Genomic DNA, 15,361 nt, shown 5'->3' on the forward strand with positions numbered 1-15,361 from the left:
GGAAAGCTTTCCTTTTTCTTCTAAAAAACATGTTGAAACAGAAATCTGTTGAAACCGATGTTTTTCTATAAACATGCTGGGTTTCAACAAACCTCCATTTTTCAAGCAAAAACAATTTGTCTAAAAATTACCAGCCATTTCTGCCTGGGACTGGTCTCCTTTCCATGGCACGTGGTTAGATATTGCCCCCAAAGCATGCACAGCCCCCCAAGCCTCATCACTGGAGTCATTTCCATGGCCATGGACTTGCAGCAGGGCTTGGCCAGCAGCTTTTTGGGTGTCAGAGGTGGTTTTTTGTAGTCAGAGGGGACCAAGCAGCCACCATGGGCAGGGAGCATCACTCCAGCTTGTCAGGGAAGTCCCAGCAGAGAGACAATAGCATCCCTCCTGCAAGGATTGCACCCAGCCCCACAGCTGCTACTCTATTTGGGGTTTACTTAAGGAAAAATTCTATAGTTTTCAACTGAGAAGTGTTTGGCATCATTTAGTACCCCCAGCTGCTGGGACTCTCTCATCTGCAGCCATGAAAGCTGATCAAAGCACAGTGGAGAGCCACAGCGGTGGAGCCACAGATCGATGGGGCCACAATTACTTATTGATTTTTATTTTTTTTTTCTAGGCAGCTACTTTAATGCCACTGGCTTTCCCCTCTCTCCGGGCCCTCACCACACTCACTCTCTGCAAGACAAATGGGCAGGATGGGTCAGAGCAGGAATTTCCCCCGCTTGATAATCTCAGTCTTTAAATTTTCTTTAAGCTTTAAGGCAGGATAAGCAACTCCCCTGGCTGCACAGAGTCCTGGCCCCTCTCCCATGATGGGGACACCAATCACACACATTTCCAAACCCCCAATAATTAATGTTGCAAAGCCAAGTTTCCAAGCTGGGGCACGCAAGGCATTACGACAGCCAGAAGCGGGGGCTCTGCCGATGCTGGGGACAGCAAATACCGAGACAGCCATGGTCCCTGCCCCTCGCGGGGAAGATGCTGTGGCTCCAGCTGATTGAAGCAAATTCATGGCATTACCATATTAGCAGCCCTGCACTCTCTCCCCCATCTGTTACCCTAATGGGGATTATTATACTTATTACAGTCTCAGCTGCCAATGCTTATTGATTCTGACACTGCAGCGGTTTTAATCAGGGATCCGAAACATGCTATTATTGGTGCCAAAGGGTCATCAACACACAAACAGAGCCACGATGACAAGGACAAAAATAAACCCCGGGGCAGAAGGCAATGCCGGGCGGACAGGGAGCTCGATGGTGGGGGGACAGTCAAGCATCCCCAAACCAGGCTGCTGGCGGTGACGCTGGGGGGGCAGGGGAGCAGCAAGGCAGCTGGGAGCAAGGTTTGCTCCGGAGCAAGCTGCAAACCACGGAGCACCTGAGCAGCTGATTTTCACACCTCACACGCGCGCAGGCGCAGCCGGCCGCCTCCGAGCCGCCGTTCGCCTCTCTCCCCCCAAAGCCGGTGAGTCACCGAGAGGTTCTTATGCAATTGTGGCAAAAAGCTCTAATTGCAGAGATAATGCCACGGGAGTGACACGTGCCAGCACCAAGAGCTGTGGTGTTCGATTAGAAATTACCCACATACATATTTATAGAGCCTGCCTCTGATTCAACCCCTTCCAGCACGGAGCCAAGAGCCATCGGCCCTTTCCAATGTCGTTCTCCCCCCATGCCCCCCCCTGCAAAAAGCAGCAGCCCCCTCCCCGCAGCATGCACGCACCGGGTCTCTTTCATGGAAATCACCTGCTCTCTGCTTAAAGCAGCTGTGGGAGCAAATGCAAAATAAATATACTTAAAACACAAATAAATAGAGACGCAGAAGGCGCTGCAGCAGTACATCGGTGGCCCTTCCCGCGCTCCCACTGCTGGTGTTCATTAGCAATACAGCATGGACGGGGCAGGCTGCATCGATCCGCTCAGCGATCATTAATTCATAAGCACAACCATTGATTTTTGCGCATGTCCTCATGCAAGTTTTATCAGCGGAGCCACGTGAGCGCCCGCCAGGTCCGGGCATTGCCGCGCACGGTGCCAGCAGCGGCGTGCGGAGCAGCTGGCCAGGGAAGGGCAAACCCAGCTTTGCCACCCCCGGGGATCCTCCCAGCCTAATTATCCTCTTGGCAAAGCCACCTAATGACCTGCTGGAGACCAGCTCCCTCCACTTCTTCTCCACCTGCTTACCTAAGAGATGCCCCGCTGCAGCCCTGTCCGTCCATCCGAGACGTCCCTCTGTCCCCAGCCACCAGCATGCGCCTCCTCTGTCTCTTCAGCAGGCACAAGGGAGTCTGGATCCAGGCAGGAGGTTCACAGGGAAATGGAATAACGTGCTTTTGAGCAGACAAAAGAGTATTTAAGATGCTGAATGGGACTGACCCAAGTCACCCCCATCCCCGCTCCGCAGCCCCCACCGCGCCTCTCCCGTGGAGGACCCCGGCACCCCCAAACCCCCATGCAGGGCTCTCCATCCCTGTGCTGAGCCAAATTTCACTGGGGGTGATTTCCTGGTCGGGGGGAAACTGAGGCCACAGATGCGTGTGAGGGACTGGTGTCCTCTTCCACGGCTCACTGTGCCTTGGGAGATGCCCCTGTCACTCTGTGCCTCAGTTTCCCTTACTTACGGAGACCTCATCCCCTCTTTGCCACGAGCGCTCGGAACTGGGGGTGAGAGGGACCAGGGCCAGCAGCTGCAGGTTTGGGTGTGTGACCAGCACATTGCAGAGCCCTTTTAGGGTCTGATTCCCCTTTCACTAACGAGGGGGTAAATCAGAGTAATCTCTTGATGGAGCTGGAGGAAACTCCCACAAAAGAAAAGCCACCCCTGGGCTGTTGCCCCCCAGTGAGCCCCAGGGCTGCTCCACACTGCTGCGGGCAGAGCAATCGCTTTTCCAAATGCCTCTACCTTCTGCAGTTGAACTTGTTGTGCCACGGCAGCTCTTACTTCCCCCTCCACAGACAGAGGCTCTGGGAGCCGACGGGTCCCTGGCTCTCACAGGAGGGACAGTCTGGCATCTCCCGGGGAGCCACTTGAGATGCAGAACCCATCCCTGCTCTTGCCAGGGTCATTTTTTTCTCTCCGCTTGGCTGGCCCGTGCAGACGCTTGTCACCCGCTCCAACCGCAGCGCCTGCCTGCTGCGAGTCCCCGGGGGGCAAGATGAGGGGGTGCAGCCCGGCTGCTTCACCTGGAGCTGATGGTCCATCCTGGTGGGACCAGGGTAAGGATAGAGCTGTCCACTGCAACCCTGTACTGGGAGGGGGGGGGAACCGTCCCTGGTGCCCCCCATCACCTGGGTGACACTGGGAGGACAGAGCTGGCACTGGGCAGCCCTGGCCATGCTGGGGAGGGGGCAAGCACAGAGACAGCCAGAGAGCACGGAAAGGTGGAGGAGAGAGCTCAAGCAATCCATTTGCTATGTGCATCGATTCCTAATGCACCCGGTAGCCTGCCTGGCTCTTCGGGGAAGCATTAGGAGACGATGCTTAGAAAAGCTATCCACGGCCCACTGCAGTAAAACCCTCGATTACCTCACCACCACGGCTCGGAGCCCGCGGGGGACAGGGAGAACGGGCGCAGGGCTGGACGTCCCCAGCCGCCAGCGTCCCTCCAACCTCCATCCATGTGTCACCCATCCCATGGATGGACACGGGGGGAAAAAAGTCAATGTCCTGGCCGCATGCAGGGGCTCTCCCCGTGGGTCCATGCTACCCAAGGGGGTGCTGCCCTCTCTGCAAGGGTAAAGACATCCAGGGAAGCGGTGACCCAAATCCTCCCTACCCTGGTCTGCCTGCCTCCTCCCTGCCTGGGTGCAAATGTGGTTGCAGAAAGCAATGTCTGACAGCCCCTACCCAGCAGCCATGGAAAAAGGCAGCGAAAGGGCAGCTTCTGGGCTGGGGTGGGACGGCAGCGAGCCCCAAAGCTTTGCAGGCAAGTGCCTCCCCACAGGCAGGGCTGTCCCAGCTCTTCAGAGAGCCCAGCAGTGCTGCACAATGGCTTTGGCTCTTAAGCAGAGAGGTGAGGGAAAGCAAAAACCTCTCCATCCAGCTGAAAGCACCAGGGGAGTGACAGGCAGGTAGAGATAATTACTCAAATTGGAATTTGGGGTAATTACATTCTGCATTCCTGCAATTTGCCCTGTGGGGAAGCCTTTTCACAACCCCCCGATAAAACAGATTTATCATCAGCTGAACACCAGGTCCTTTCCCTGTAATCTTCAAACTCAAACATATATTTCTCTGATCATAAATTAGCAATACTTGCACTTGCTCTCTCAAAGCTGTTTCTCTCTTCCCCCTCTCCAGGTTTTCCACATCCTACAGAAACGGAAGATCCAGGCTCCGGCTGGTTATTTTAAAAGACGGCGATCAATCAGGCATGCCAAGCTCGGCTCTCCTCCTCCCGCTTGGGGTCCACGGCACACCAACATGCCGGCTGCTGCTGCACCAAGCTCTTCCTTAGGGGTGCATCACCCCTAAACCAATGGGTGACCACCCAATTCATGCTTGAAAGAGTTTGTTTTCAGGTCAGTTAAAAAAAAAAAAAAAGTAGAAATCTAAAGCCAGGAATGGAGGAGCCCTGAGCTGGGGAATGAATCCCCAGTGGGGCAGACCCGCATGCCCAGCAGGACACTGGTCCTTGTCCCAACAGCCCTGGAAAAGCCTGGCTGGCAGCATGGAAGAGCCATACTTATTGGCATTTTTCTCCATTCCATAATTTCTCCCCGGTCAGACGGTTTGGCACGCTCAGCCGGCGGATGGGAGACTGTGCAGGAGCAGAGAGTCACCTTGGAAATGTCGCTCGAGAAACTCTTCCCTCTGCAGCAACAGGCCAGGACTGCTCGAGGGGAGGATCCAGGTGCCCCGAGGCTGGCAGCAGCATCGGGGTGGAAATGCCCCCCATTTTGGGGAGACGCCAGGGAGGTGACACTGTCACTCCTGGCTGCAACAAGGACATCAGCTCACATGCCGCAGGCTCGAGCATCCTCCACATCTCCCTGCAGAGACTCCCCCCGCCTCAGCTCCATCACCCCCAGCCTCCCCACCCCCCAAAAAAAAAACCCCAGGCCCCACTAAGCTCTTCCCTCCACAGGAACTGGGTTAAACTGGGGGGGGCCCCCCTCCCAGAGGACACGTGCCTCCTGTCGCAGAGCCTTTCCCAGGCGTCAGGGCTCCTGTTGACAAGACCTAACGCAACATTGCTAATAATAGCTGTATCTTGGTCGCATCTCCCATCCTGGAGCAGCTCATGGCAAAGAGTCCTGGAGCCGCTTGCTCCGGAGCAGGGTGGAAGAGGAGAGCCAGGAAAGCCCCAGGGTGCTGCAGGCACCCCCGGCCCTTAGCAGACCCACAGTGTGCTGCAGGGAGGGGGCTGATTTTCTACAGATTATTTTTATGCTAAGCATTCACAATTTGGGGGGGGAGGGGGGATGTGAAGAGGGAAAGAATGTGTTTTCTTCTTTCTCTTCCTTTTGCTGTGTTTTTCCTCCTCCTTTTTCCAGTGGTGAAGTGGAAAATGGGGAGAGGAAAAGCCCAAGCAGGTTTTTTTTTTCTCCCATCCTCTATTTCCATTGTTGAGTTTCCCTGAAGTGGCCTGGGCAGCTGTCTGCACCCTGGTGATAATTCATGAACAGCACTTTCATCTCCAGAGCCCTTGCAGCTCCCATCTAATGAATCCCAGCACTGGGGTCCTTCAGAAAAAAAAAAGGACGGATCTGGAAACTGAGCAGCAACACAGCTCCCCCCGGGTAGCAGCTATTAATTACTCCATTAGTGTTAGGGATGTACAACATCCCAGACCCTAAGGCACCAATCGGGATTTCTCCAGATGAGATGCTGTATAAAATACAGGCAGGAAAATGAGTTTCTGGTCACTCTGGTGGAACGTGGTCCCGGGCCAGCTGCCTGGGTTGGGGTCAGGGAGTGGGACACATCGAACCCGATGTGGCAAAGTCCTGCCCCGATGCCAGGCGGTGGGAGCTCGCCGAGGGCTTCGGCAGGGCTGCGCGAGCGCTCCAGCCATGAGCTGCACAAACAGCCGCCCTAAACGATCGCATGCTAAGCACAAATCGGTGCCTTGAGCCAACAGCCAGTTAAGTGCTATAAATAAAGCTGTTATCATCCATGCCTCACTCGCTGAGCAAGCTGGGCCACAGCGCTTCCTCCCCAGCAGCGTTTAAGGGTGATTTCTAGCCCGGAGGAGGCCAGGAGCTTGTCAGCATCCACACTTTGGCGGCCTTTTTCCATCCTGCCATTGATTTTGCACTTGACCAATAAATCCACTGGTTGCCTGCCCTGGGCACAGGTGGGGGACAGAGCTGGCAGACACGGCCGCTGTCCCAGACAGGGAGGACCGTGTCATCTCTGTGGCCTCTTCCCAGCTTGCCTGGGTCCCAGGAGGGCCGAGAGCCTTCATCCTCCTCCTCCTGCTGCTCTTATTGCTGTTTCAGGTCACTGACCCCAGCCACCACCACTCTGCTCCTGACCTGGTCCCCCCCAACCCTGCACCAAGCTGCCTGTGCTGCCCTGGCTGAGAAGCTGCAAAAAGACAGAAAAGGACAGCTCTGTCCCCAGGCGGTGGCAAAGGGACATGGCCCAGCATGGCACAGGTTGCTCCTGGTCATGCTGGTGGGAGGGAAGCAGATAAGAAATCTGGGTGAGGAGGGGCGGGGAGCAGGAAGATGGATGTGCATGGTTATAGGAGAGGAGCTCCTTTCCCACTGGGGGATGAGGACCTGCAGGAGAAAGCTCAAGCAGAAGAGGATGGAGGCAGCTCACGGGCAGGTGTAGCAGCACGTTGAGTTCCTGCAAGGATGCCACACGCTGTCCCAGCTCCTCCTAAATCAACCCGAGGGAAGGAACGTGCTCATGTCACGCTTCCCAGGAGACAGAGAGGCAGAGGAGGGAGAAGGCTGCTGCTCTCCAGGGCTCGAAGACTTTCCTGTCTCTGTTTTGGTGCCGGTTAATGATGCATGGCCAGGGCTGGGAGGAGAGCATGGAGGGGGAGGGCAGGATGGAGGAGGGGGGCCCATATGGAGATGCTGCTCCCGGAGAGCAGCAAGATGCTGAGCTGGCGTGAGATCGGGAGCTCAGCGAGACATTGGCTGTTAGAGCCAAGCAATCAATATGTGAAAATCCAGCCCAGGCGAGGAAGGTGACCTTGAGCAGCAGAGAGAACGGAGGCAGGAGAGCCGCATGAATTACACGCGGAGATGCTCTCTGGCTGAGGGAGGAGGGATGGAGGGGAATGAGAGGGACAGGCAGGGTGTGAGCTCTCTGCCCGGCTGCTGCAGAGCCTGCTGTGTGCCCAGGGACAGGGCAACCGCGGACCCAGCCCGAGAGGGCGGTCAGTGCCCAGAGTTAGTCTGCTCTTCCCTGTCGACCCCTGCACACCCCGTACCAGGCAGCATACAGCTCCCTGCACATCCCTAAAGCAAAACAGTCCCGGAGCGGCCGCCTGTCTCACCTATCCCCTCTGACCAGGGCTGCTTCCCAGCGCTCCCCCAGCATCGTTTAACTGTCTCCAGATACGGGGCTGCCACCGTTTCCCATCAGAGACTACTCTGAAGCCCTGCAGCTCCTGCTATTACTCAGCAAACGCTCCCGAGATGAGCGACGCTTTGCCTTTGCACAGCTCCAGCTCACGGCTTCTAACGGGCCCTGCGCTAATTCTTCTCTCCGGCTGCTCTGCTCCCTCCCTTGCTGCCGCCTGGCCCTGCGTGCCTGCGGCGGGTCTGCTGCTCTGCTGTCTGCTGGCCCCGTTAGCTGGGCTCAGGCGATGCCCGCGGCAGGCTGGCAGAAGCAGCACGTGTCTCTCGGCAGAGATGCACAGTCCCTTACATGCATATATGCGTGGGACAGGCTGTGCCATCCTATAAAGCCTCCGCCACAGCAATGGCTTAAAATGCAGGCAGGTCCCCAAGGGCAGGCAGTGACCCTGCCCCTCGGAAGCGGCATAAGCCAAGGCATCAGCTGGGCAGAGCTGCAAACCTCAGGGGATGGAGAGGAACCAAGACTCCCAGCTGCCTGGCCACAGCCTAAGGGACGTGGGGCAGTGGGCAGCAAGGGTGACAGAGGAGGCAACCAGGTCTCAGACACGCTACCAAGCCAGGTTGAACTGGGGCAGGACTGTCCCGCTGGCGGGAGGGCTCGGGACAGCCCCTCTTAATGCCCGCTGCCATCTCCAGCCCCGGGGAAAGGCTCTGTGCCTCCACGCTGCTCCAGGGCAGGATCCAGCCAGCCACTCTGGGGTGCTCGGGGAGAGCCTGGGGGCAATGCATCCCCATGGAGGGGATGAGGCACGTCCGCAGGGTGGGAAAGGGCCGTGGGGCCAGCGACAGAAGGGGGTTGCTGTTCCCTGCACCATGCTGCAAAGACAGGCACGGGTTTCTTTCCCCCACTGCAGCAGCAGCAAGGACACGAGAGCACAGTTAATAACTACACCAGCAGAACAGTGGGACTGAGCCCCCAGCAGCCCCCTCCCAAAGCCAGCCCCAGCCTGGCCCCCTCCAGGACTTTGGGGAAGGAGAAGACCTGCTGCCCCAGCCCGCTCCCTCCTCCCCAGGGGTCTGAGAGGACCTGAGAGCCGCACAAGGCAAGACAGCACTGCTGAATCTCAATTCACCCCCAACAAAGCCCCCTCCGAGCCACCCCATTGCTCTTAGAAAAGTTTGGGTTCTCCAAAGCCAGCAGCCCCATCTCCCCCAGAGACATCCCTCCACCTACCTTACTCTCCTCCCCCACGAAGCAAACCCTTCTTTCCCCTCTGCAGCTCCTTTTAATCCTTCCTCTGCCAACACCGAGCACCTGGGCTATTCCCCAGCTGCGTGGGCATGCCCGTGAGACGATAAAACCACCCCAGAAGGAAGGTAAACAGTAGAGAGTGAGTTTGCAGTCCGAAGTTAAGGTCAAGCATTTCCAAACACTCTGCCTTGCCATCTAGTGGGATGAACGCGAAGGGCCGGGGCTTGCCGTTGGGAAAAGTTGGCCAACTCCATCCCGCTGGAGCCGAGCCTGGCTCGCAGCAATATTTCATCCCACGGGAGCAGATGAGATCACCGGGGGTAAAGGACGGTGCGAAGATGTCAGAAGGATGGATGGGGAAGGAGGAGAGCTATGGGGATAGACAGACAGGGGACAGATAGATACAGCTGTTTCAAGGATGACATGACAACGGTGGTAATAAATCCTGGCATTTTAGATCTAGCCTGAAAGGAAAGGCTGGAATAGCTCCAAAATCCCATTAACCAAGGGCCCTGGCTTTTGGATCAACGTAATCCATCCCTGAGTTGGAAAAGAAGGGGGAGGGAAGGGGGGTGGTGCACACACACATGCTCCGTGCCACCGGCATGCTTGTGCCCGTGCTGTGCCAACGAGGCAGGCTCGTGGGCACGAGCGCCCAGCGGTGTTTGCAGTGTGCCCATAGATGAGAAGCTGGATCTTCTTGCAAGGTTTTCTCCAGCCGCCTTAGTTTGCCTCCCCGGGCTTGGAGGATGTGGGCTGAGCTCAGTGGTTTCAGTTCAGGATTTTGGATTCTCCAGGGATGTGTCATCCTCTCACAGTATGCGTGTTTGTTACATGTGTATAAAAATATAGAGGATGAATACATTATATTTAAAATATCTCACCACTGGGCAGCTCATTTCGGGTGTTGAAAGCTGGGATGATATGAGATATTTTAACTCCCTCCGAGTGACTCTTCCCTGCTGGACCTGGGACCGTTTGGCTCCCAGGCTCCGGTGCCGCTCCAGGCTTTCTCTGCAGCTGAAGCACACCCAAACCCAGGGACACCCTCCCTCCGGGCAGAGCTCATGCTGGAGACCCCACTTAGTGCCAGGACAGCTCCCAGTCCCAGTGGGGGTCAGGGTCTCTGCAGAACAGGGGCCCCGGGACTGCAGTGGGTCTGGGGTGAGGTGATGGAGGACTCCAGTTGCCCCGTGCTCAGGTTTCCTACGGCATCTTCTTTGGGAGCGCACGGGGACAGCCCAGCTGCGGCCACAGCTCACACTTGGGTGTGCAACCCTCCTCCAGAGCCACACAGACCCACCTGATGGACCTGGCGATGGCTGAGGGGACACGCGGGTCAAACCTGATGTGGCCAAAGCATCGCCTCTCTGGAGGAATGCAGCTCCCCATCCTTTTCCAGGAAACCCTGAAAGCAGACACGGAGGGGTCTTCCCAAGACCCTGGGAGGGAATTGAGGAAGAAGCGGGACACAGGGAAGTCCCTGTCTTTGCAACCCAGCACCGTTCACAAAGCAGCTGCTGGGCTGGGGCTGGGCGAGAGCTTTCTGCTGCTCTCACTGTTGAGAACAAGACACTGAATGCATTTGTAAAGTCTTAATTTTATTAGAGCTGCCTATCCCCTGCTCCGTTTGCCCCAGAACCGAGTTCACCTCTGCACGGAGGCTCAGCTCACATCGGGGTTAAATGCATCTGCCTTAACCCCACATTTTCCATGGGGCAGCAGGGTCCGAGGGGGTTTGGGGTGAGGGCATGGTGGGTCCGGGAATGCTCGCCATTGTTTCCCAGCGTTGGGGCCGTGGGGCTCAGAAGAAGTGGCCCGTGGGCAGGCGGGGCAGGCAGAAATAGGCGTTGGGGAAGAGGCTGAGGTTGATGGGGTTGCCATCGAGGCGGATGTCCTCCAGCGCCCTGCGGATCTGGCTGTGGTCTTGGCTGTTGCAGAATGTGTCCTCGTGCATGGTCTGGATGTTGTTGTTCTGGCCAGGGAGGCAAAGGGCAAAATCAGATTCGAAGGGATGGGGAGGAGAAGGAGAGGAGGTGGTGGTGGGCTTTGCTAGACTCAGGTACAGACAAGCCTGGGTCTGGGCTCGTCTCACCTGGAGGTGCAGGGAGCGCAGGCTCTCAGGCAGCGGTGCCGGGATATAATCCAGCTGGTTATCGGACAGATGGAGAAACTGCAACTGCTTCAAGTCCTGCAGGAAGAGGGGAGAGATGAACGTCCCTGCTCGCAGCCCCGCTCCGGCCCTCTGCGCCATCCCTTTTACCCCTTGGCATGGCAGGTTTGGGCTAAAACCAGCCTGGATTCATCCACCGGGCCAGCAGCCCCAGCACCCACCCGGAAAGCTTCGGGCCGGAGGCCGGTGCTGGGAATCCTGTTGAGACGGGCGTCCAGCCGGACGATGCTGCGGGGCAGCTCGGGCAGCGCCGTCAGCCTGTTCTCGGGCAGGATGAGCTCCTGCAGGCTGGGGAGCAAGCGGAAGGCATCCACATCTGCCCAGGAGATGAAATTGCTGGTCAGGTCTATTCGCTTCAGCTTCTCTGGAGGGAGAGGAGGGAGGAAATGAACAGGGACCCACAAAGAACCGCTTATTCCCCCCGTGCCCCATTGCAGAGCCTGGCCATTCCCTTGCCCGGACATACTCAGTCCCGTGAAATCGCTGGCCCGGATCGCGCCGATGCGGTTGAAGCGGGCATAGAGGTATGTGGTCTCCGGCGGCAGCGGCGGGATGTGCTCCAGGTCGGCGTCGTCGCAGTAGACGGAGGTGCTGATGCACAGGCAGAGCAGGCAACTGGGCAGGACTGGGATTGCAGAGACAACCCTTGGCATGGCACGGCACAGCTCCCGCGTCCCCCACAAAGCACCGCAGCGTGCAGGGAGGTGGGAGGCCGTGCCCACGTTGTGGGTACACGAAGTCTTTAGCACCCAGAGCTGTCGCAGCCCCAGCACCTTCATCAGCGAAACAGCCCAGGGCATCTTGTCAAGGGAAGGGCCAGAAACTCTGAGCCAAAAGAGCTGCTAATAAGTGAAACTGCTCAGGGCCAAATACCTCCCACGGGAGAGGGGGAGATGTAAGGTTGCCAAGCACAGCAGCGTTACACCCAGGGCTCACTTGGCCCCCTTAGTTTTTCCACAGAAGGAAACAGAACAAAAGAAAACAGTTTTGCATCGAGCAAAACATCTGTCTCAGCTGCGTGAGGGTCCTGGCAAGCCGGGCAGGGGTGGCAGGAGGGGTAAAGCCCTGTCCCTCCCACGCACATGCTCCCTCTCCTCTCCCCCAGCGCCCGCGAGACTCAGCATCCATTAGTGGGGGAGTTCAAAGCAGCAAGGCAACAATTTCCCTTTGCCTCCTACTTAATTTGTCCCAGTCCAGAGTGACAGAAAATGAATAAAGATATTTATCCCTCGCTACAGGATTTTAATTGTCACTAATCTAATTGCTACTCTGTCCGACTGTCGCAATGCCTCTGCTCATTAAAATGTTGCTGCTTTGCTGGAGCTCTTGTTTCCCAGAAATGTCTCGCTGCAGCCCTCCTGCCTGCTGTGTGATAAGACGCACCCCCAACACCCCATCTCCTCGCTGCCCAGGCGGAGCAAATAACTGCTGCTGTCTGCTGGTGGCAAAAGGATTTGCTCCCTTTTCTCCAGACCACCAGCCCTGCCGCCCCTGGGACATGTGGCTGCATCCCATGGGAAGCAAATCCCGCTGCACCCCGGGGTCTGCACTCACACTGCACGGGGATGGGTGCTGGGCGGACAGGGCCGGCGGTGGTCGGAGGCTGCAGCTTCGGGGTTTCAGCCGTGGTGCCCAGGTTTGGGAGAGCCATGGGGTCCTTGGGGCGAGGAGCCAGGGTGCCAACCTCGACCTGCAAATACAGCCTGGGTGTGAGGGCTGGGGTAGCCAAGCAAGTCCTCCCACTCCCCTCCAGCGCAGGAGCTCTGGTCGAGGGGTCGAGGGCACTGGGTAGGTCTTACTGAAAATCTAGCTCCTCCTCAGAGAGCTCTCCTAGCTCAGGGTTTCAAAAAGCCCCCCCCTCATTTGCCCAGGGATGCAGGAAGCCTCATGTCCTGGCATCCTGCAGTGATGCTCTGGCCAGGCGATGGCAGGGGACAAGGAAGCCAGTGGAGGTCAGGGTCCGGTAAAGCCTTTCCTGCCATCAGCAAGAATGGTGGAAGAGCCACACAGGCTTGTAGGCTTGTGCAAGAGGCTGGTTCTCCAGCTATGCCCCATCCATTCCTTGGAACAAGCCCCTTTCTCGGGATGCACCCAGGGAAGACCTGTCCCACACACTGGGTGCTCTCCTGCGTCCCCCTCACCTTCGGAGCAAGGTCGCCGTAGTCATAGAGCTCCTCATAGTTGTTCAGGTCAAGGATCTCACCGTAGTTGTCCAACGTCAGGTCATAGTTGTCCAGGTCCAGGTTTTCGTAGAGTGCAAGATCAGCTTTTGGGTTCCCTGCCTTCCTCTTCTCCTCCTTGGCTGGGACAGCCCAAGCTGCCCCCAGACACAGGCTGGCGATGCCCAGCCAGGCCAGGGTCCGCATCCTGCACCTGGCCAGGGTCACCGCTCCGAGGGCAGCGCTGGGGACCGCAGTCCCCGGAGGCACAGGGCTCCGACAGGGCCAGCAACGCAGGTCAGGATGGGGCCGGGTGCCCTGAAACGGTTGCAAACCAGTGAAAGCAAAGAGGGACGGGAAGGCAGGACTGGCACGCCGGCTGCAGCCAGCCCCGCTCTGCAGCCGTGGTGGGGACTGCGGCCACCACGGGGGACAAACGTCCTCCGCCCCCGGCCCCGGGAACATTACGCCGTCCCTTTTCTTTTCAGCCCATTTCACGCTCGGCTGGATGGCTGTGCAGGAGAGGCCCCGCAGCCATGCCGGACTGCCCTCGCTTCCCGGCTTTCCCAGCCCCGAGGAGGCAGTGAGGGGGTCGGGAGGTGATGAGGGGCTCGGGGTTCTGCTCTGGCCCCTCGAGGCAGTGGGTGAAACTGGTTGCTGGCCCAATAAACCCAGGAGCCAAGCAGAAATGACCCCAGGAGTCCTGGCATTCTGCTGCTCTCCCCTTTGCTCGCCCTGCTCCTACACCCAGGTCCAAAGCCCTGAGGTGCTGTTTCCCAGCCTCCAGCATCCTGGGCGAGCCAGCACCCGAGGGACCCGAGGCCACAGGGTCCCTGTGACTCGACCCCGAGCACAGGGGCTGCCTGCACGGGGACACCCCCACCGGAGTCCATTCCCAAAGGGAGCTCACTCCCACCCGAAGCTGGTCCCTGCTCGTGGGTCCCCAGCACCCACCGTGCACCCTGTGCTGCAGCATCGCCCACCCAGCGGGCTGCACGCCCACGTGCGCACCCACGGCAGAGCAGGCGGAGGGGCCCGGCACCCAGCAGCCTCCCACGCGTCTCTCCTAAACCAAATGCATCAGCAACGACCCAGCCCGGACTTTTTGCACCCCGGACTGAGGATGCTGCTCCCTAATTTCTGCCAGTTTCCCACAGATTAAACCTTTACGAGTGCAGCGAACCCCACCACGCGCATCGCCGGCCCCCAACCACCCCAGCCCCGCAGCTCACCCCAGCCCGGGGGGGGGGGTCTGCTCGGTGCTGGAGGAGCAGAAAGAAGACGGCACGGACGTACCCCCTTTCCCCTCCTCCTTGGTGTGGGAGAACCCCACTCCGCTCCCGCAGGCTGGTGCACTGGCAAGGGAAGGGCTGCTGGGCTTTTAATGTGTGGAGAGGAGGGGGGGCTGCAGAGAGGGGGCCTGGCATGGCTGCTGCCGAGGGGAGAGGCGGGATGCGGCCAATCAAGCTGGCAGTCCCCCACTGGGACCTTATGTTGTCCCCAGGGGTGAGCCAGCCCCAGTGGTGGCTGTCCTCCAACAGCCCAGGTTTGTGTCTGGGGCTGGGAGGGGTGGGATGGGATGGGATGGGATGGGACGGGATGGGGACTGTGCTGCGCTCCCTGCCTGGTGTCCCCATGAGCGATGGGGACACACAGCCCTGGGCAGAGGGGACAGAGCCAGCTCCATCCCTGCCCCAACCAGCCCAGGTCCTGCCAATCCAGAGTGATTTCCAGCTGTGGCCATCCCCAGGGATGCAGGAATGGCAAAGCACCAGGCACAGCCCCCCTTGCTGTTCTGGGTTTCAGCTGGGTGGGATGTTGGGGCTCGGTGAGCATCCCAGCCCTGAGGAGAGTGTGGGGGAACCCGCTGCTCCCCAGGGTTTGGGGGTCTGCACAGGCCCACCCCAGCAGCCAGATGGCTGATGATATTCTGCTCATCTCCCCCGACTCGCCTCCTGTGGGGCTCAGCACCGCTCGCCCATCCGCGCACCCTTGCTTTGGAAACATGGGGGTGGTTTGGGGAGGGGGAGCTGGTGCGGATGCAGGGGGGAGCAGTGCGGTTCCCCTCACCGGGGTAGGATGGGAGACATCCCCCATCTCCCTCTGTGTGCACCCACGTGCTTTGGGGCAGAGGGACTGCTTGATACCCCCTGGTCCTGCTTCATCCTCTGGGGGAGGGAGGGGATGTGATTGCCAGGGATGTGTCCTGTGGGGTTGGGACACCCCAGGACAGGCAGGGTGTGCACGGCAGCCCCCCGGGCTCCTTGCAGCGCCGGGCAGCCTT

At 58.5% G+C, this 15,361-nt stretch overlaps 1 protein-coding gene across 3 annotated transcripts; it reads right to left on the reverse strand.

Moving 5' to 3' along the window:
* Nucleotides 1–10,333: 10,333 nt before the first annotated feature.
* Nucleotides 10,334–14,439, reverse strand: OPTC (opticin). 3 transcript variants are annotated; one of them, XM_030000742.2, is made up of 7 exons: nt 14,310–14,439; nt 13,060–13,395; nt 12,473–12,608; nt 11,385–11,543; nt 11,080–11,282; nt 10,841–10,936; nt 10,334–10,720 (listed from the first exon to the last, which is right to left on the reverse strand). In XM_030000742.2, exons 2-7 carry the CDS (start codon nt 13,282–13,284, stop codon nt 10,550–10,552), a joined length of 990 nt encoding a protein of 329 aa, XP_029856602.1. In that variant the 5' UTR covers nt 13,285–13,395; nt 14,310–14,439; the 3' UTR covers nt 10,334–10,549. The 3 variants fall into 3 exon arrangements, with proteins under 3 accessions (XP_029856602.1, XP_029856604.1, XP_029856603.1); XM_030000744.2 differs by having other exon boundaries at nt 14,374–14,389; XM_030000743.2 differs by lacking the exon at nt 14,310–14,439 and having other exon boundaries at nt 13,060–13,941.
* Nucleotides 14,440–15,361: the final 922 nt, after the last annotated feature.

Source organism: Aquila chrysaetos, chromosome 24 (genome assembly GCF_900496995.4).
Source record: "Aquila chrysaetos chrysaetos chromosome 24, bAquChr1.4, whole genome shotgun sequence".
In the NCBI taxonomy this organism is placed as follows: Eukaryota; Metazoa; Chordata; class Aves; order Accipitriformes; family Accipitridae; genus Aquila; species Aquila chrysaetos.